The sequence below is a fragment of the Talpa occidentalis genome, unplaced genomic scaffold (assembly GCF_014898055.3).
Source record: "Talpa occidentalis isolate TD23 unplaced genomic scaffold, MPIMG_talOcc4v2.1 talOcc4.3, whole genome shotgun sequence".
Classification (NCBI taxonomy): Eukaryota; Metazoa; Chordata; class Mammalia; order Eulipotyphla; family Talpidae; genus Talpa; species Talpa occidentalis.
The window spans coordinates 25,406,945-25,425,583 of record NW_023603184.1 but is presented as its reverse complement, the minus strand read 5'-3'; the positions used below and the strand labels follow the sequence as shown (position 1 = coordinate 25,425,583).

At 46.2% G+C, this 18,639-nt stretch overlaps 2 protein-coding genes and 2 non-coding genes across 15 annotated transcripts in view; 1 reads left to right on the top strand and 3 right to left on the bottom strand.

The window, feature by feature from the left end:
* DENND2B (DENN domain containing 2B) overlaps positions 1–6,023 on the top strand; it is a 174,289-nt gene extending 168,266 nt beyond the window's left edge. For all 12 annotated transcript variants that reach the window (XM_054699356.1, XM_054699358.1, XM_054699354.1 and 9 more), the window contains 6 exons: positions 406–583; positions 888–929; positions 2,399–2,510; positions 3,198–3,437; positions 4,564–4,650; positions 5,248–6,023. In XM_054699356.1, the coding sequence (XP_054555331.1) occupies positions 406–583; positions 888–929; positions 2,399–2,510; positions 3,198–3,437; positions 4,564–4,650; positions 5,248–5,282 (694 nt within the window). In that variant the 3' untranslated portion in view covers positions 5,283–6,023. The remainder of the gene's footprint in view (positions 1–405; positions 584–887; positions 930–2,398; positions 2,511–3,197; positions 3,438–4,563; positions 4,651–5,247) is intronic.
* A 6,758-nt stretch (positions 6,024–12,781) lies between these two features.
* RPL27A (ribosomal protein L27a) lies at positions 12,782–15,580 on the bottom strand. Its single transcript, XM_054699437.1, has 5 exons — positions 15,436–15,580; positions 15,180–15,374; positions 14,718–14,793; positions 14,010–14,184; positions 12,782–12,952 (listed from the first exon to the last, which is right to left on the bottom strand). The coding sequence occupies exons 1-5, from the start codon at positions 15,578–15,580 to the stop codon at positions 12,824–12,826; spliced, it is 720 nt and encodes a 239-aa protein (XP_054555412.1). The 3' UTR covers positions 12,782–12,823.
* LOC119256442 (small nucleolar RNA SNORA3/SNORA45 family) lies at positions 13,036–13,164 on the bottom strand. The gene has a single exon (XR_005127774.1). It is a non-coding gene; the product is annotated as a small nucleolar RNA SNORA3/SNORA45 family (small nucleolar RNA).
* LOC119256443 (small nucleolar RNA SNORA3/SNORA45 family) lies at positions 14,443–14,572 on the bottom strand. The gene has a single exon (XR_005127775.1). It is a non-coding gene; the product is annotated as a small nucleolar RNA SNORA3/SNORA45 family (small nucleolar RNA).
* Positions 15,581–18,639: the final 3,059 nt, after the last annotated feature.

Below are 18,639 nucleotides of genomic sequence, written 5' to 3'. Positions count from 1 at the left end.
TCTTACATGCACTGAAATTATGCTGAACTCTTGCTCAGCTAACTTTTTGTACTTCCTGGCCTGAATGGATACTCCCACAATTCAGGACTGCCTGTGTATTTGAGTGGCCTTGGGGATGTGTTTGTGAGTCCTTGGTGTGTTCAAGTGTTGCTACATACCTTTATGGCTGTTTCTAGGTAGCCTCACCAAAAACTGTATTTCAGTGTCTTGAGTCTCTGAGCCATGGCAGCGTGGGGGCTTTACCAGCCTCAGATCTGTAGGGTCCGATCTGAGCCCCATTAGCATTTTTGTTGGACTGGGAGGTTTTTTAACATTGAAGGATGTCCAGAGCTCCCAGCAGGCTTTACTGACTGTTCTCCGAAGGTGCTGGGCCAGGGCTCAGGTGTTTTGTCTGTCTGTCACCAGTACCCTATCCAGCTGCTCCCATGCGGTGGTGGCCTTGCTCTACCCCTTCTCCTGGCAGCATACCTTCATTCCTGTCCTCCCGGCCTCCATGATTGACATTGTCTGCTGTCCTACTCCTTTTCTGGTTGGCCTGCTCTCCAGCTCCCTCCCCAAACTGAAGGAGCTGCCTGTGGAGGAGGTAAGCCACCTGGGGAGACAGCTGCTGGGAGGTGGAGGTAGAAAGGGATAGGAGGGACTGGAACCCCAGAATGGAATGGCCAAGGGGGAGGGATGGAAGAGGGGAAAGGGAGAAGGGCCTCTGGGATTTCCAGGTGGCCCCTGGACCTCTCTAACCAGCTCTCTAGACCTCCTTAGGGGGCCTATCCCAGGCTGAAGTTATTTCTGCTAACTGACCCTGGGAATCTGGGAGGTCTGGAGGCCTGGCCAGGGCATTTCAGGGACACATATCCTGAATCATGGCTGCTAACAACTCCTTTTCTCAGGCACTGATGGTGAATCTGGGATCGGACCGATTCATCCGACAGGTAAGAGCAGGATGCAGAACATGGTCTACCAGGACGCCCAACACTGTTACAGTGTTCAGCTTTTACAGCCCATTGGTTAAGCTCTCTGGGCTTCATAGATACAGAATAAACTTGAGTGAGGACAGAAAATCTGAAAACCTTGATCTTAGCAGGATCTGCCTTTTTGATTGGCATTGTCAGCTTCTGGAAGGCAGTGTGGGAGTGTGAGGGACTGGAAGTCTGAAGACCTGACCTCTGGGCTCTGTTACCTTTGAGCCACATGATCTTGGAAAGGCCTTCAAGCTTCTCTGAGCCAGAGTTCTCGTCTCTAAAACAGGCATGGTAATAACACCTGCCTTCAAGTGTTGCTGAGGGGTCACACATGATGTAAAGAATGCTGTGGAATATAAAGGTTTGCAATTGTTGTCAGCTTGGAAAAGCCTTTGCTAGTCAGGAGCAGTCCTCTTGGCTCTCCAGAAGGACGATTCGAGGCTGTGCCCTCCGGGAATCTAGTCAGTTATAAGCAATCAAGGTAGGGACACTAAGCCAAAATGATAGCCTACCCTCAGTCTGAGACAGGCTGGGCCACAGTTTCCCTGCCCTGAATCGAGGTGCTTCCCACCTTGAGCTGAAGATGGAGGCTTTGGGGAGACTTCGTCAGGTGCTGGGTAGCAACCCTTAGCCTTTCCTGGACAGTGAGTACGTTGGCTCTATCACTTTTAATCTGTGTGACCTTCGACAAGTTTCTTTTTTAAAAAAAGATTTATTTATTTATGCATATGAGAACTGGGGCACAGGCCAGAGGTGCGGTGGTAGAGGGAGAGGATTCACCAGAGACAAAGTGGGGAGCAGAGCAGGCAGATCTACTTAAATACACTGCTGAGGGGAGCAATGGGCGAGTCAGGAGAGGTCTGCTGTACCATGTGGGTATCTCCCTAGCCAGGGATCGAACTCGTGCTGCAGTGGCTGCAGATAGCTTCATAGGTTGCATCTTAACCCCTTGTGCCACAGGGAGGCCCCTAGTTTCTTAACCTTTCTCTGTGCCTCAGTTTCTCATTGAAAGTGAAGTTGATCATAGCAATCACAGTTAACTAGTATCTGGGAGAATTAAGTGAGCTTATAGATTTAAGTTTTTTTTTTTTTTAAGATTTATTTATTTATTTATAAAAGTACTGGGTATAGTCAGAAGTGCGGGAGGGTGAGAGAATTCACCAGAGCCAGAGCGGGGAACAGAACAGGCAGATTGACAAAATACACTACTGAGAGGAGCAGCAGGCATGGCAGGAGAGGTCTGCAAGCCATGTGGGACGCTTGCCGGTGGCCAGGGATCAAACTGGAGCTGCAGAGGCTGTGGGCAGCTTTGCAGCCCAGCGCTCAACCGCTGCGCCACCAGGGGAGGCCCTAGATTTAAGTTCTTTGAGCAGTGCCTGGCAGAGTGAGTGCTCAGTGAGTGTCAGCTAGGATTACTGTCATGTATTTTTCTTCTGTAGATGGATGATGAAGACACATTATTACCTAGGAAATTACAGGCAGCTCTGGAGCAGGCTCTAGAGAGGAAGAATGAACTGATCTCCCAGGACTCTGACAGTGACTCCGATGATGGTGAGTGAGGCTTTCCAGGGCTGAGTCAGCTCTCGTACCAGACTTCCTCTGCTCTGGGTCTGTTCCCCAGATCCTTGCTGGCTGATATCTCGGACCTTGGTATCACTATTCTAGATAATTCGAACTCCAGTCCAGTGGGATTTAGGGGGCTAGGGGTTTATTGGCTCTGAGGGAAGAGAACTATTATGGCATTCTGTCAAAGGGAGTCCAGACACAAACACAGGCTGCTTCTAGCATGGCCCAAGCTGTAAAACTACCCTCTTCCCTCTGAGTCTTCTGTCTCAGGAGATTTGTGAAGGAAAACAGAAAGACTCATGTCTAGCTGACAGAAAACTATACCCCTCTCAGACCTTGCCTGGAGCCATTGCAGGAACAGGAGGAAATTTCCTTTTTCTGGGAAGCCAAAAGAAGCACAGAGTGAGGGGTGTCGGGGAGTGTGGCACTCTGGTCTCTGCTCGCCACTCTCATTCATCCAGCAAGTATTTGCAAACTGCCATATTCAAAATACAATTTCTGACCTCCCTGCTCATGGGCTTGTAACTAGCCCATGAGCACAAGATATAAAGTCTCAAGAATAGACAAGTGGTTCTGGCTGGTAGCTTTGTTGGGGAGAGAGAGATGACATCATCTGGAGATTGCAGGTTGCAGGTTTGACTCGAACCTCAAAGATGTTCTTTTCTGTTCCAGAATGTAATACCCTCAATGGGCTGGTGTCGGAGGTGTTTATCCGGTTCTTTGTGGAGACTGTTGGACACTACTCCCTCTTCCTGACCCAGAGTGAGAAAGGGGAGAGGGCCTTTCAGCGAGAGGCCTTCCGCAAGTCTGTGGCCTCCAAGAGCATCCGCCGTTTTCTTGAGGTTTTTATGGAATCTCAGATGTTTGCTGGCTTCATCCAAGACAGGGAGCTAAGAAAGTGTCGGGCAAAGGGTAAGCCCAGAAGAGCTTGGGGTTGAGGATAATGGGTCCTCTCCTTTAAGCTTTTTTTTTTTAAGAAGTGGGGTACAGGCCAGAGTTGCGGGAGGTAAGAAGATTTACCAGAGAGCGGGGAACAGAACAGGCAAATCTACTGAAATACACTGCCGAGAGGAGCAGTGGGTGAGGCAGGAGAGGTCTGCTGCTCCAGGTGGGTTGCTCCCCAGCTGGCCCAGAATTGAACTCGCACTGCAAAGGCCATGGACAGCCTCACAGTGCTGCATTCAACCCCCCGTGCCACCAGGGAGGCCCCAGGTCCTCTTCTCTAGAACCTCTCTATGACTATCAAGACTAAGTAGCTGGGCACTGTGATGGCAGCTCTTGGGTGTCAGCTAGAACCAGGCCTCCTAGTAGAAACTTCCAAGGGAATTCTTTTCTCCTCTCCACCCAGTAAATGCCTTCACAAGGCTGTGCACAGCCTCGAACCATGTAGCTGGAGAGTGGGGCTCATCTCCATCAAAGAGAAGTTTGACACTGGTGGCTGATCCCCTCCTCAGATGACCTTCTGTGGAAAAGAGAAGGAGCAATTTAGGGGGTTCTGAGAACCCATGGATGATTTGAAGAGAATTGAGCTAGTTCTTAGGTTGTGGCAGTCAGAGCAGGTCACCTTAGTTCTTTTATTTGCAACAGCTCAATTTACTCTGTTTTATCTTATCAAGATCTTTCAGTCTCAGCTCAGAGTTATTATTTCTTCTGTATATTAATACTGTCCTTTTAGTCTAATGAATATTTTTGGAACATGGTGGAGTGGTCTAAAAGGAACTAGAGAAGGTGTCCATTCAGGGGACAGCTCTGAAAGGAATGGCACCTTCACCATAAAGTAGTTCAAGAACGTGCACTGGGAGGTGAGTGTTGATATGAGGGCCTTCTTGCTATAGGAGTGAATGCCAGTGTGATGTCATTAATGACATTTTTGGTGAGCAAGTCTGAATTCCAAGTAGCTGCTCCTATAAATTATAATTGCAGGTCCTTGGTTTCTCCCATTTTGGGATCTGTGTCCAGGGGTGCTTCTCCAATCAGCCTCCCCTTCTCTTCCTCCAATAACTGTTCTCTTCCTTGTTCCTTTTTCTCCTCTTACCAGGTCTCTTTGAGCAGCGAGTAGAGCAGTATTTAGAGGAACTCCCAGACACTGAGCAGAGTGGAATGAATAAGTTTCTCCGGGGTTTGGGTAAGTAGCCTTGTGACTGATGAGACAGATGCTCAGCAAGAAGGGTCTGAAGGATCTATACCACAAACCACTCAAAATCAGTGCCAGAGGGTATTTATATTGGGACTGTAGGCAGAATAGGAAACAATCCCTTAGTCAAGAGAAGGTGCCCTGCCAGCGTGCCAGGAGCATTTAACACAGTATTTAGCAAACTCCAGGACTAAGAAAACCCACAGATTCTCACATAAGTCAGGGTGCACTCCTTCCTGGGTCAATATGAGGGCCATTAGGCCCAATGAACTTTTCTCTAGACCAAATAGAGTCTACAAAAGTAGCAGTGCAAACCTCCACTCTCCAAGGAACTCAGCAGCTAGATCATAGATCATAGCATATCTCAGTTTAAAGGGAAATTGAGACAGAAAAGTTAGATGGCTTGTCCAGAGCTGATTAATAGCAGTGCCTTAATTAGAACTCTAGAATGTTACCACCTTGGATCCGATCTATCACAGCTGAAATCCAGTCTTTTGAATTCATTGTTTTCCATTGAAAGGTTTAAGACTTGTTGGAAGAGATGATACTGAAGCAGAAATTCTCACTTTTGCCTTCTCTGACCCACAGGCAACAAAATGAAATTCCTCCACAAGAAGAATTAAGTCCCTTTCCCAGTAAGAGAATTCAGTGCCTTGCAGAGCCTGGATCCTGGGGAGGGGCCCAGCCTGGGACCCACTGGGCTGCTGTGGCTTCTCTGCCCCCACAGACTCCACCCTCCAAGCCAGCCCACTTCTGCCTTCATGATATTCTGGGATACTGTTTGTAAATAACCTGCTGTAAGCTTTCATATCTGTTTTTGTAACAAGCAAAGAGAATCTGGTAAATATTTGTATCTTCCCAAGGGGCTTTCCTGCCCTGCCTGAGCTTGGATGAAATTTTGCTGGGTGCTGGTGACTGGCCAATTATGTGCAGCTGACTGTCTCAGCCAAACCACTGATCTTCCCCTGAAGGCTTCTGGCCTGCCTGCCTGAGGCCCCTGCTGCCAGTCTTGGGCCCTGGAGAGCAAATGTTGTCTTGCTATGTACAGGAGGACTATTTTTTTTTTAATCTTAGAGTTTCTATTTTTTTCTAGTTATCCCCTTCCCCTAAACCTCTGCTTCTGAAAGGCAAAGGTCAATCAGTCCCCATTTGCAGCATGGTGCCAGGCTCTTGGGCCTGGTCTTCTCTTATCCCTCCCACCTTTGAGATGGTCAGTGAATCCTGGGAAGCCCACCCCCAGCTTTGTAAGTGCTCTCCGGGCCTGGCTCCCAGTCAGTGGTGGCCATGATGCGGTACAGGGCATCCCTCCTTCCTTCCATCTACAGGTGTTCTCAATAAACAGTGTACAGTTGTTTGGGCCCAGAGCCCCTTGTGTTTCTTGGTTTCATTATCTAGTAGGCTGAGACTTCCATTTCAGTGGTCTGAAACAGTGGCCAATCAGGAATGAAATGCTGTCTTGCAAGGATTTGAATATTTGATTAAGGGTTTAGTGTTGGTCACTGACCTCCCCTGAAATTAAGTTCTTTGGCCTGAGTGCTGTGAGTTAGGTGTTAGTAAATATTTCTACCTATAGAGAGGACATTCCCCTTCTAGTGACTAACTGTTGAGACTCTAAGTGTTTGCACTGCACTGATGAAAAGAAATCTCTCTCCCATTTGGTTCCTTTACTGGGATAAAAGGTAACATTTTCCTGTTCAGTATGAAGCCCTTTAGATATCAGTGGGTATGCTGACATTGGTGAAGTGAACTCCAGCTATAGCCAATCTGGGGCTTGCTCCCAGCCCTGGCCCATTGCCTGTGGCTCGTCCATGTCACTCTGTGAGGTGCTTTTGGTTGGAGGCCTGGGTATGCGTACAGAAAGTTCTATGTTCCAAGGAAGAGCAATCAGAGAAGCAGAGTGGGGAACATGGGTGGCTTAGTGTTTTCACCACCTGAGGCCTTTGCAAAGACCTTGAAAATTCTCAAGATGAGCCTGGACATTGGAACTCTTTTCCTTGGTATTGACTTTGGGTCTGGCAGCATTTAAACTATGGGGTAAGGTTTTTCTGTCTTTCCACCTAAGCCTACTTAAATAGGCAATGGTCCCATACTGAGTTCTCTTTCCTCCTCTCTCCATCTCCACTGAGGCCCAGGCAGGTCCCAAACTATCTATGGTTTGTGGTTGCTATCAGCATAAAACAAAGTAGATAGTTTGTCTTACGGTAGGACAAAGTTACCTTCTCTTCTGAAAAAGTCTCCTACATAGGAGACTTCAGTAATAGGAGAGCAGGTATTGAGGCCTCATGAGTCTAGATTTTTTAGTCGAGGTAGAGAAGACAATGGTTATAACTAGAAAGTTTAGGGTGAGTGTAGTTACTTCCAGAGTTCATCACTGTTAACCTAGCCTGAGCTTCATGACTGATTCCTAAATAATAAAATAATAAAATACTATTTCTTTCTCCTTTCCTTTCCCACTGCCTTTTTAAATGTAGCTCCAAAGAACCCTGAGATGTGATCAGATCATAGGCTATATAGTTGCTGTTTTTTTTTTTTTTTAGATAAAATCTGGAACTTCTAAGTATCTTTAAAACATAGAGCCCATACAGTGACTGCATATAGGCAAGGCACAGAAGTCCTACGGGTAAGGTAAAAAGGGTATGTCCAGGGGTCTTGGTTTGGGGTTGACAAAAAGTGTTTAGGCATCTTTCCTAGTTCTCTTTTCATATGATTTCTGGATCCCTAAACCTATAATTCTCAACCCAGGAGATACAACATTATTTCCATAGCAAATAAAGTGACTTCCTCCTTCACTATCCTGAAGTGAAATTCAGATCATATAACCTATCTAAACACATCTTGATTGTAATATAAAAGGAAATAAAAGGAAAGTATTTTGCTATGAAATAACATGTATATAAATATATCAAGGCTTGAGTATGACTGTCCTAGAAGATATACAAAGAAGTATGATATTTTTACCTATACATAGAATTGCTATGAATGCAAAGCTACACATGCAGATAAAAGTACATTGTATTAGCAACTCCAATTCTACTAAATAGATCACTTACTTGGTCGAAGTTTTCTGACATGCATTGCCTTTGGTAATATTCTGAACAAAACATAGTATGAACTTGTGATTTAAATAGTAGTTGAAATCCTGGAAAACTAAGAAGTACATGAAACCTGCAAAAACAAATAAAAACCCCAAACTTGATTATGGATAAAATTGAGTTATGTTCTAAACTTGGTTTTTCTTTGAATCAACTGATACTTTGCAGGTCATCCAGCACCCCTGCATACTTCCTCTCCATGATTGTGACAAAAAATGTCACAATGCATTTCCAAAACGCTCCCCTAGAGGATGGCATTGCCACCAATGAGAACTAAAGTTCTCAAAAAGTGCCTTGTAGACAATTCTGGGACAAGTGCTCAGTGTGTTTGGGGGAAAAGGATGTCCTAAAGCTAATTCCATACAGGCTTTGTGGACTGCCGCAGACCAGCGCAGTGGTAGACTGGCAAGGCCGTCCCAGGGATGTGAAACTAGTGCAGGATGGTCAAAGATTCAATGCATAAATGACAGACAGACACATTTCAAGAGTGAAGATCTGAATGTAATTTGCTCAAATCATTACGCATATTTATACATTTTCAAAAGGCATTAGGTCACACAAAATTTATTTTCCCAGCATAACAATGTTTCTTGTTACCTAGGCATAGAATACAATTTTCTAGCTAATGATTTAGAAGTTGCTAAGCATATGTGGTTACAACACATTTCCTGAAACTGATTTTTTACATATATAGAAAAAGTCAGGTAGGTAAGAAAATAGTATAATTACAGACAGGTTGCTAAGTTGCTTCTTATTCAGGAACAATGACTAACTGGTTAATGGTTAAAACTGCTTTGTAGGTAATTCCATCAGGCTTGTTAGTAGGCAACGCTCTTAGCAGCCTTATTTACAAGCAAAGGAGAGGTTTTTTACTGCGGGCTTATTGCCTAGATTGGGCTTACAGCCATTTAGACATTTGCCTGAATTGAATGCCAAAGATTTTCATGATGAAGCCCCTCAGGGACTGCGCCTGTCTTAGGTCGTCAGGAGTCACAGACATGAGGCTGGCCAGTGCCTTCTTTAGTCTGCCCCGGATCTTACCTGTCATTGACTGTCCAGTCCAGCGCACAGGGGAAGGGGGTCTTATTCACAAGGATGTACTATGTGTCTGAGTGAAAACCTCCCTCTTCCCAGTAAGTTCACTGGCGTTCAGCGGCAGAGGCAGCCACAGTGGACTCCAGTGCTGTGTCCTCTACCAGAAGTTCCAGTGTCTATGGTGTCAGCTCCCAGTTAAGAAAGGCCCTGGGGTTTCTCCTATAACTTTTAGAGCAGGGCAGATGCTCCATTATAGCTAAATGTTCTTTTCAGTAAGTAACTGTACCCTGATAATGATAAACTTGCATTAATATGAGGAATTTCCTTATAAACATCTTCATTTAGGGACTATTCTGAAAGTGTGCCTTTGGAAAGCCTTATTTCCAACTGTGGTTCACACTGGGATTGTTTGTGGAATGTAGGACCCCAAGAAAACCGTTCTAATTATAATCCCAACTGAGTTTAAATTTCTGTTTAAAATGTACTTATAACCTAGCTTGTACTCAAAAAGACGTACTGTAAGCATTCATAAAAGGGCATTTTAAAAAAGTGGGAATGAAAGTAAATTTGGCTGTAGAGACACAACACTTTAATCTTTATTCTTAAAAGGGGTGATACACAAAATTAGTTTCTAGAGCCTAATTGTGGTGGTGTGCACTCCAAAACATCTTAAATTTACTTACATTTGGTGGGTGTAATTTAAAAGATGGTGAAAACTCTAGAACAAAAGAATGTATTACTTTGCAGTACGGACAGGTTTTTGGCCTTTTTAAAAAGGTGGTTGTTTTGTCCAGTTATATTGCCTTTTACCTTTTAATATGAAGGTACTCCGCACTTAAACCTCTCTAAACTCATCAGGAAATCCCTTCCTGTTTTATGTTCTTCCGAAACATTCCCATGTGTGCACCAGTATTGTTTTTCAGCCCAAGACAGCCGGAACATGGTGCTCATTATCTTCAAGGCAACTGAAGCAAAGTCAATTAATTCTGAGATTTGGAAATCTCCATCTAGAAAAGTGCACACAGACCACTCCTCTAGTTTTTACCGCTGCCGAAGCCTGATCTGGAGCGGTGGAGCCATCTGCTCCGAAGGGGCCCCTTAAACCTCCCGCCTCGCAAGGAACAGCGCCCGCTGGTCCCGCCCTGCGCTGCAAACTGCGGGTCGATGGGGAGGGGCCCGCCGACATGCTTCCGGGTCGTGTGGGTGGGGAAGTGACCCCGGAACCAAAACCTCTCCCCGTCCGGAAGCAGCTCTCAGATGCAGAGCAAAGGGAGCGCGGATTGGCTGTGTGGCCTCTGCGGCGCAGCGAGCTCCGCTGGGATCCCGACGCCCCTCCGTCTTCTAGGGTAGGTAGACGCGGCTCTTCGCCCGCTGACGGTGCCCACCTTTCGGTTGTTCCCATCCCAGGAACTGACTGCACTTAGGGTAATTAGCCATCAAATAGGATTAACTTCTAAATAAAAAATTTTAATGTCATTTAACCGATTTTGACAATGAAAATCACTTTTGCAAATATTTTCTATAAGTACTGGATTGAAATATATTTAAAGCACATTTAATTAGGCCAGGAATTATATGGAAGAACGTCATCAACTCTGTGCAGTCACTAAAGACAGTGACAGAATAGTCCTAAGGAATCGGAGTCTAAGCTTGGCAGTCTCCTTAATGGCATTTTCTATGCATTAACTTTTGTCTCAGCATTGGCACCTTTCTCTCAAATATAAAATGGTTTGTTAACACAAAACAAGCCAAGTTGTTACTCTAGGTCTGTGTCCTCCATTTGGGACATGAATGTTGTTTCTCACCAGCTGCTTTGAACGGTGCTACTGCCAGCGGAGGAAACTGAGCACCTGCCTGTTAGCTGGCTGAGTAAGGCAGTTCAGCAGTTCTGTAGCTGCCTCTCCTAGCCCAGGAGGCAGGATCGCATGTCTCCGGAGGGGCGCCGGGATTCTCTGTTTAGAATGGCCATAGTAGTGACTTCCACATTTAGTATATCCTTTTTCTGTGCCTCCATATAGTATTTAGAGGACCATTGTCCCATCCAATCCTGTATCATCTTTCTGGTTAGTCATGTGACAACAGGGGACCAAGAGTGAATTTTTCATCTATCTTACCCCATCATTTCAGTATTAACCACTTTGCTATCAACACCCTAAATAAGTCACCACATACTGCCCATTATGTTGTTTTTTTTTTAAGATTTTTTTTTTCTATTCATACAATAGCTGGGGTACAGGCCAGAGGCGCAGGAGGGTGAGAGGATTCACCAGAGACAGAGTGGGGAACAAACAGAACAGGCAGACTGACCGAAAGCACTGCTGAGGGGAGCAGTGGGTGAGACAGAAGTCTGCCCCACCATGTGGGAATCTCCCTGGCCTGCCAGGAATAGAACCTGCACTGCAAGGCTGCAGACAGCTTCCCAGCACTGTGCTCAACCCACTGCGCCAATGGGGAGGCCCTGTCCATTATGTTTTGAACCCTACCTTTTCCCATTTTCATGATGTGGTCTTCTCCCTTCTATCATAATCCAGTCCTTAAACTATAGCCTCCCAGGGGCTAATAGTCTTGCCCAGATCCACTTCATGTAATACCTCCCCAGTTGTTTACATTTCCAAACTGGTCCTAAACCCATGTTTGCCCTTTGTTCTGCTCAGGCCACATTTCCATGGACTGAATCACACTGGGGAGGTTGATTGTCTGCTGCCATAGTACTTGCCATTTACTAACAGTTACTAGGAGTCTAGAACAAGAGTTTAATAAATGTTTTTCATTTCACTTTTAATCTATACATCATCCTTCAAGTAGGTACCTTTCCCTAAATATGAATGAGGACAATTTGCAAGATGAAAAAATTGGGCTATGTCTAAGAAAGAGTTCAATTAGGATCTAAATTTCACACCCAGTCTGAATCTCAAGATACTAGTATTTATACAGTTCTGTATCTTCAGTGTCTAATAGGAATCTGAATATAATTGAGCCTACTGACCACCTGTTGTGGACCTATGAGATTTCGTGTTTTAATTCCCATAAGTGAAAATCTATTTTAACCATCACCACCATTATGGAAGATGCAAATCCTAACAATCTAGACACGTTTGTCCAAAATCTTCCTAACACCACCAAACTCCCCCATTACTGTTCAATTGTTTGCTCCCCTATGCTTCCTTATAGCCTCCCCAAGAACTTCTGAAGGTTGTCTGGATTTGTTCCGTAGAAAGTCACGGTTCCCAGCCCATGTATAATCTGAGAGTACCAAGGAAACTCAACCCTCCATCATCAAATTAAACCTAGCAGTAATTTTAAGTACCATCTTAACTATTTCTTTGGTAAGAGTACTAGACTGTTTTATTCTGGCACCCAAAAAACCCCCCAAAAAAACCAAACCTACAAAATCTTGGGAAAACTATTGAAATCTGTGTTGTATACAAGTGTTAATCATCAACGTTTTGCAGGAGAAACAAACTATAGAGAACCCCGATTCTAGTGTTGTCTTTAGGATTTCCCAAATTTCTTCACTAGATACATTTCAAACCAGAAGAAAAAGTTTTTACAATGTATTCACATAGAGACCCATAAAATCCAACAATTTTGGTTTGTGACTTAAATGGTTTAGGGCTTAAGGGAGGTGAGGGGACAGGGACATGACACCTCAATTTGGATCAGTCTGTCAACTCTAGAGCCCATGGGACAACAGTTAAAGGCACATTCTCCTACTCACTATAAATTCAGAGTATGCAATACATAATAGGCCCTTCAACTGTAAGATACAAAAAAACTAGTTATAATTTCTTACTTATAAATAAAAGATCCCAGTCAGGTAGTTGTTGGCCAAGGCCTCTAAATGTTAGTAGTATTTCTCCCACACTTTTTGAGACCAAGCAAGAGTCTAAGCCCTTGTAACTCACCAGGTAGATTTCTAATGTGTGTGTGTGTGTCTGTGTGTTGGGGGAGAGGGGGGGAACCCGGACAATAAACCTACATTTAGACCAAAAGAGAAAAGCACTCGTAGCATTTAATGAACCTTCCTCCAAGTGGCTTCAAGCTACCAAGACACAGGCCCCTCCCACACCCTTAATCTTCTCCTCAGCTCTTCTACTGAAGAATTTGGCCTTGACGATCACAGGCTGCTTTGGAAGCTTTCCCTTCCCCAGAACTTTGTAGTAGCCCTAGAACAGAGAAAAGGGTTATGTCACAACAGTTATCAACCTCCTGTGGATAAGCCTATCAACCTTCCCCATCCAGGGGAAGGTCATGTTTCTGACCTGGGCACTAACAAGGGCATTGATTGCCCTTGCCAGTGAATCAAGACCAGCAGATTCTCTCCGAGAACTCTAGCACACCAGGACAAGAGATGTCAGGATGTGACTCTAGTCTCGGGCAAGAGCTCAAATCCCATTTCCCCTACTTAGTTACCTTCTGATAAGCAAAGAAAAGGAAAGAAAGAAAGAGAGAGAGAGAGAGAGAGAGAGAGAGAGAGAGAGAGAGAGGGAAAGAAAGAGAAAGAGAGAGAGAGAGAGAGAAAGGAAAGGAAGGAAAGAAAGAAAAGGAAGGAAGGAAGAAAAGGGAGGGAGGGAGGGGAGGGGAGGGGAGGCAGGGAAGGGAAGGGGAGGGGAGGGGAGGGGAGGGGAAAAGGAAAGGAAGGGAAGGAAGCAAAGAAAGGAAGGGAGGGAAGGAAGGGAGGAAAGGAAGGAAGGAAAGAAAGGAAAGCAAGAAAGCAAGCAAAGAAAGGAAGCAAAGGAAGGAAGGAAGGAAGGAAGGAAGGAAGGAAGGAAGGGAAGGAAGGAAAGAAAGAAAAGGACGGAAGGAAGAAAAGGACGGAGGGGAGGGGAGGGAAGGGGAGGGGAGGGGAGGGGAGGGGAGGGAGAAAATCAGATCCCCAGCAATGTCCCAAAATTGCTCAAGGAATGCTAAGCTGGCTGGGGAAGGGGATTTAAAAACGGACTACATCCATACTCATGGGAGGTAAAGGCTGATGCAAGAAACTCAATTTCAAGTAAGACACTATTCTTTTTTGGGGTTACTGGCATGTACAGTATTATTCTTCAAGTATTTTTCCTTGAATCATAATCCAATCATGCAACCCGTGTGCCTCCCCCTGCCCCAATTCTACCAAAAGGTGCAACTGCCTACTAGGTAAATAGGTATAGATGTAAGGTGGGAGATCTGGCGATTTAGTTTTGAGAAGCGAGAACCTCTATAAAAGAAAAACTCAAATTTACTCACCGCTCGCACCACATCAATGATGGGAGCAGCTCCGGTCTTATTTTTGGCAGCATTTACCCGAGTCTGCTCAGTGACCAAGGTCCACAGTTTATCAAGGTTGACAGTTGGGCAGAAGCTCTGATTCCTCTTTAAGTGGTAATGCCTCATACCAACTTTCCCAAAGTAACCTGGGTGACTGGGAAGAGAAGGCACCACTTTCATAATAATCTCACTCCAATCAACCTACACTGATTATAGTCTATCGCTGGCATTAACACAAGATATTCATTGGTACAGGCACTCCATTTGTCGAGTAAAACAAATCTTTTAAAAAGCCACCAATGACTATCAAATTCTACACAGTCCTATAACAGTGTCCTACACAATAGTTAAAAGACCATCTCCTAAATTTGTGAACATCAGTGAACCTAACACTTGCATAGGTCAATCACAATCATGTCACCAACCTGGTGACTGACTATACCACAAGGGCTACAGTCAGTGAATAAGGTCAGCAGTTATTCTTCGAGGGCTCTAGCACACTAAGGCAATAGGTGATACCCAAGCGTGACTCTAGCCTCGACAACTTCTCAGTTTACATTAGTGAGTCAGCAATAGGCAAGGTTTGTGAATGGTAGATGTGCATCTCTTAGAGGATGTTCTGAGTCGGCCCTCTGTCCCTGTTCACAGCCATCAGTGTAAATAAAAAGTAGTCCAAAAAGCACTCACTATTTGTCAAAGTTGATCCTGTGATGATGCAGGCCACCAGCATTACCTCGGCCTCCAGGGTGCTTCCGGTGCTTTCCTGCAGAAACAGAGCTACATGGTTAACACAGCCTTCTCGATACTACTTCTTGCATAAGCATTTACTTAAGCTATTCCCTGTCAACAATACCTCTTTCTAGCATTGCTAGTCCCCGAAGAATCGGTTAAACAGCTCTCTGCAGTGTTCCACATTACAGTACAATCATGCACTCTCCAGGCACTGTGCCGGCCTTCGCCCGCCCCCCACCGCCCAACTGATGTGAAATTCTAATTGGAGCCCTCGATGACTCTCAATAAACAGTCAAAAGTAGACGGTCAAATTGAATCCGAGTGAACCGCACAAAGCCTTTCCTAAGCCTCTTCTAAAATACATACTTTCTGACCAGCTAAGCACGCGGCCGACCACGACGGGCAGCCTGCACTTACCGATGCGGCCGTGGCCGTGGCTCACGTGGCCCCGAAGTTTCCGGGTCTTCCTCAGTCTGGATGGCTGCGTGGAAAAGGGTGCTTGGTGAAAAAGCGCAAGGGCAGCTGGGCAGGCGGCGAAGCTTGCCAGCCGGTGGGAGACCTGAAGACTGAGCCAAGGATCCGCCCGGTGGCGCAAAGCTGGGGCCGAGCAGCCTCATCAGGGCGGGACCCGGGCGCCCCGGTCCGCGTGGCCCAAAAGATCCGAACCGCGGGCCGAACACGCGATCCCCTCCCCGCCCTGGGTGCATGCCGCCGCTCCTCCTTGCGGCCAGTCGCACGCGATCTGGAGACCCGGCCACGGTCGGGGTACAGAGCTGGGCTGCAACGCGAGTAGAGGCCCCCAAAGAATCACCTACCATGTTGGCGGCGCAGACGAAAGAGGGAGGACTCGCGAGACTCTCGCGAGATCCCGAGGGCGGAGGCGGAGCCAAGGCCTCACTTCCGGTCGGGAGGCCGGGCCTGGGGCGGAGCCTCTCCCGTTCCGCCAGTCGGGCCGGCGGTCGGCCTACCGCTTCCCCTGCCTGCGGGTTGGGCCCTGCCGGCGTGTGTGGCGACTGAGGGCTCTTCTTGGCGCGTTCCGTCTTGTGGCCAAGCTCGGAGGCTTGGAGCGCTGTTGTGCGCGCCGCCAGGCCCAGGTGGGCCGGGTCCCTTTCCTCTCCGAGGCCCAGGGCCCCGCCGAGGCCGCCGCCGCTCTCAGCTAGTCAGACGCCCGGCCTGAGCGACCCCGCGCGCCCCGCTGCGTTCTCAGTGGTCCGCTTGGCCCTGGCGGTGGCGTCACTGACTGCGCCGGCCAGGGTGGCCAGTGTGGGGCCGCGGGGCGCTCGGCCACCCTCCCCGTGCCCGCTGGGGTCACTGTTTCCTTTTGAGGCGGAGCTGCTCGCCCACTGTCTCTTCTTTGCCCGCCTGCTGCCTTCCGAGGGGTCCTCAGTTTGACCTGGTAATCGTCGGGATCTACAAACCTGGCGACTTTATGGTTCTTTTGTATCTAGGTCCTGTAAATTCTGGAACCGCCACATTTTAATTTTCGCCTGAACCTGGTATCCCTTACCTCCTGCACCGGAGAACCCCTGCTCAGCCCGGGCCCCATGCAGGCTTCTCCTGGGAAACTTCTGATCCCTTCAGTCTTCTTTGCTCACTCCCCTAATTTGGGCCGCCACAGAATGCAGCGCACAGCTCTATTATAATTGTTGATCCACACTGATCTTCCCCACTAAACCGAATGACAGGCTCGAGGACTTTTTTTTTTTTTAAATCCACGCAGTCCCAGTTCCTGGCATGTACTATATATTCAACAAATGACTGTTTGAAGGCACCTACTCAGCTCACTCTAATCATAATAGTGTGAGGCATCTTCCTGTTAAGTCGCCACCAGTGTTCACTGTCTCAACCATCGTTCCAGCCCCCAGGCCTTCATTTACTCCGTGTATGTTTTATTTTCTCTGCCTTACTCCCGCTAAAATATCTTTTGGCTAGAAAATCTTCAATTCTCTCTGTCTCTTTCTACTATCCTGGCTCTTTCCTCAGTAGTCTAGCTTCCCAAAGGACTGGTCTACAAATCCTGTCCATTTGCTCCCTTCTCATTTGTTGCTGAATCTTCTGCAATCTAGCTTTCAGCCCTGCCACTTCAATGTAATTGCTCTTAACCGCGGTCATCAGTGAAGCAGATAGCAACTTTGAACTTCCCATTCCTCATAGTGCTTGTTCTCTTTGTTGTATTTTACACCCTTTGAATTTTTTTTTCCCCCAGAGAACTCTTGGTTTCCTCCTACCTTTTTGGCCACTTCTAATTCTTTTCAGGTTCTTCTGATTTTGTCCACCATTTAAAAGTGTTCTTCAGTCTCTTGTCCCTGCTCCTCTTAATTTTTCATGGTATATTATCTTCTTGGGTGAAATTCTCTTGATTGGCTTCAGTTCACATCTCTACTGAGCTCTACACACAATCACTTAATTTCCATTTACTATCTCAGACTTTCTACAGACAAAATGGATAAACATATCCTAAGACCTCAAGCTTCCCTGCTTACTGGTGCTTTCTCTTTTATTCTATATCTTAGAGAGTGGTACCATTATCTATCTGGATAGTGACGTCAGGAAGATCTGAAAATCAACCCTAAATCTTCTTTTTCTCTAGTACACTATCACTTTATCCTTTTGTTCTATATCTGTCTCTCAGAACTGTTTCCTATTTTTAAGCCCTAGTGTTGTTGCTTTCCTTTAGTCCTTCACCTGCGAAATTCAACACGCTGTTTGCATTCTAACACTCTTTCAATTCCTCCATCCTTTATAGCTTTGCCAGGTTAACCTTCCCAAAATTTGACTTTCATTCTTCCACCATCCAAAAAGCTCAGTAGCTCCATATTGCCAACAGAATACAGTACACTTACCTCTCCATCCTTACCTCAACTTGTCGCCTACAAAAGCTTTCTACGGCAGCCAAATTTAGTACAGCCCTTTTGCATTTTTGCCTGGACTTGTACCATTTCACTTGCCTGTAAGGCCCAACCTCTTTCTGCCCAGATCCTGAATCTTTCTTGATCTTTAAAGATCCACTTTATAGTCTGCTTCCTAGAACACCACAGTCCACATGATTATAGCCAAATACACCTTGAAGTTTACAAAATGTATCTGCTTGAGAAGTCAACACTACCAACCCTGCTTTATGAATGAGAAAATTGAGGCACAGAAAGTTGACTGACTTGACATTGGCTACAGAACTGCTAAGATACAGAGCCTGGGCCTAGTCTTGAGTCTTCTGTCTCCACATCCCTTCTTTTACCTCAGTGACTACTCCCTCTCTGACCTCACAGCATTATGGTCTTCATCACTTCTTCAGTCCTTAACCACCTACTGCCTGTCATCAGCAGAAACAGGGCCTTGTGAGTAGGGAACAAGGTCTAAGAAGAAGTACTCATCTATTTGACATCAAAACTGGCCAGCATGTGTAAAGGGATGAGCTGAACTACCTGGAAACAATCCTTGGGAAGATGTTCTATAATGAAGGTAAGCTGAGCAGAGTTTTGGGAATGGAAGCTAACCCTCAGGTGTCCTCTAAATATGGCCTGTAGCAAGGACCAAGTCTGTCCAGAGGGTAAGGTATGGTTCTGGGTGATGGGACATTGTTCTGGATCATTTTGCCACTTTCCTTGCTAAGAGGGGTTCTACTTCCTGCCCCTCAGGCCACATGGCTGAATGGGAGGTCTCCCTGAGTGGACCAGTACTCTGTATTGGGTTCTGTGATTATCTAACATTCTTCTCATTGGTGGTCTGATCTCCAGGGTGGAGGGAGTGCTCTAGGCAGTTGTCTGGTTCTAGTTTTCTTTTATTCAGGTGCTTCTCCTCCCTAAGGCAGTTGTATGACTTCAGCATAAGGGGCATGTCAGGTTGATCAGGGTGGGTCAGTTACCCTAGGTCAACCAGC

Excerpts from the sequence above, each read along its gene's own strand:
- RPL27A (XM_054699437.1), bottom strand. The coding sequence starts at position 15,580 with ATGGTAGGTGATTCTTTGGGGGCCTCTACTCGCGTTGCAGCCCAGCTC. Across the intron at positions 14,185-14,717 it reads AGGATCAACTTTGACAAATA|TCACCCAGGTTACTTTGGGA; the intron begins GTGAGTGCTTTT and ends TTCTCTTCCCAG. Across the intron at positions 12,953-14,009 it reads TCATTGATGTGGTGCGAGCG|GGCTACTACAAAGTTCTGGG; the intron begins GTGAGTAAATTT and ends TCTCTGTTCTAG.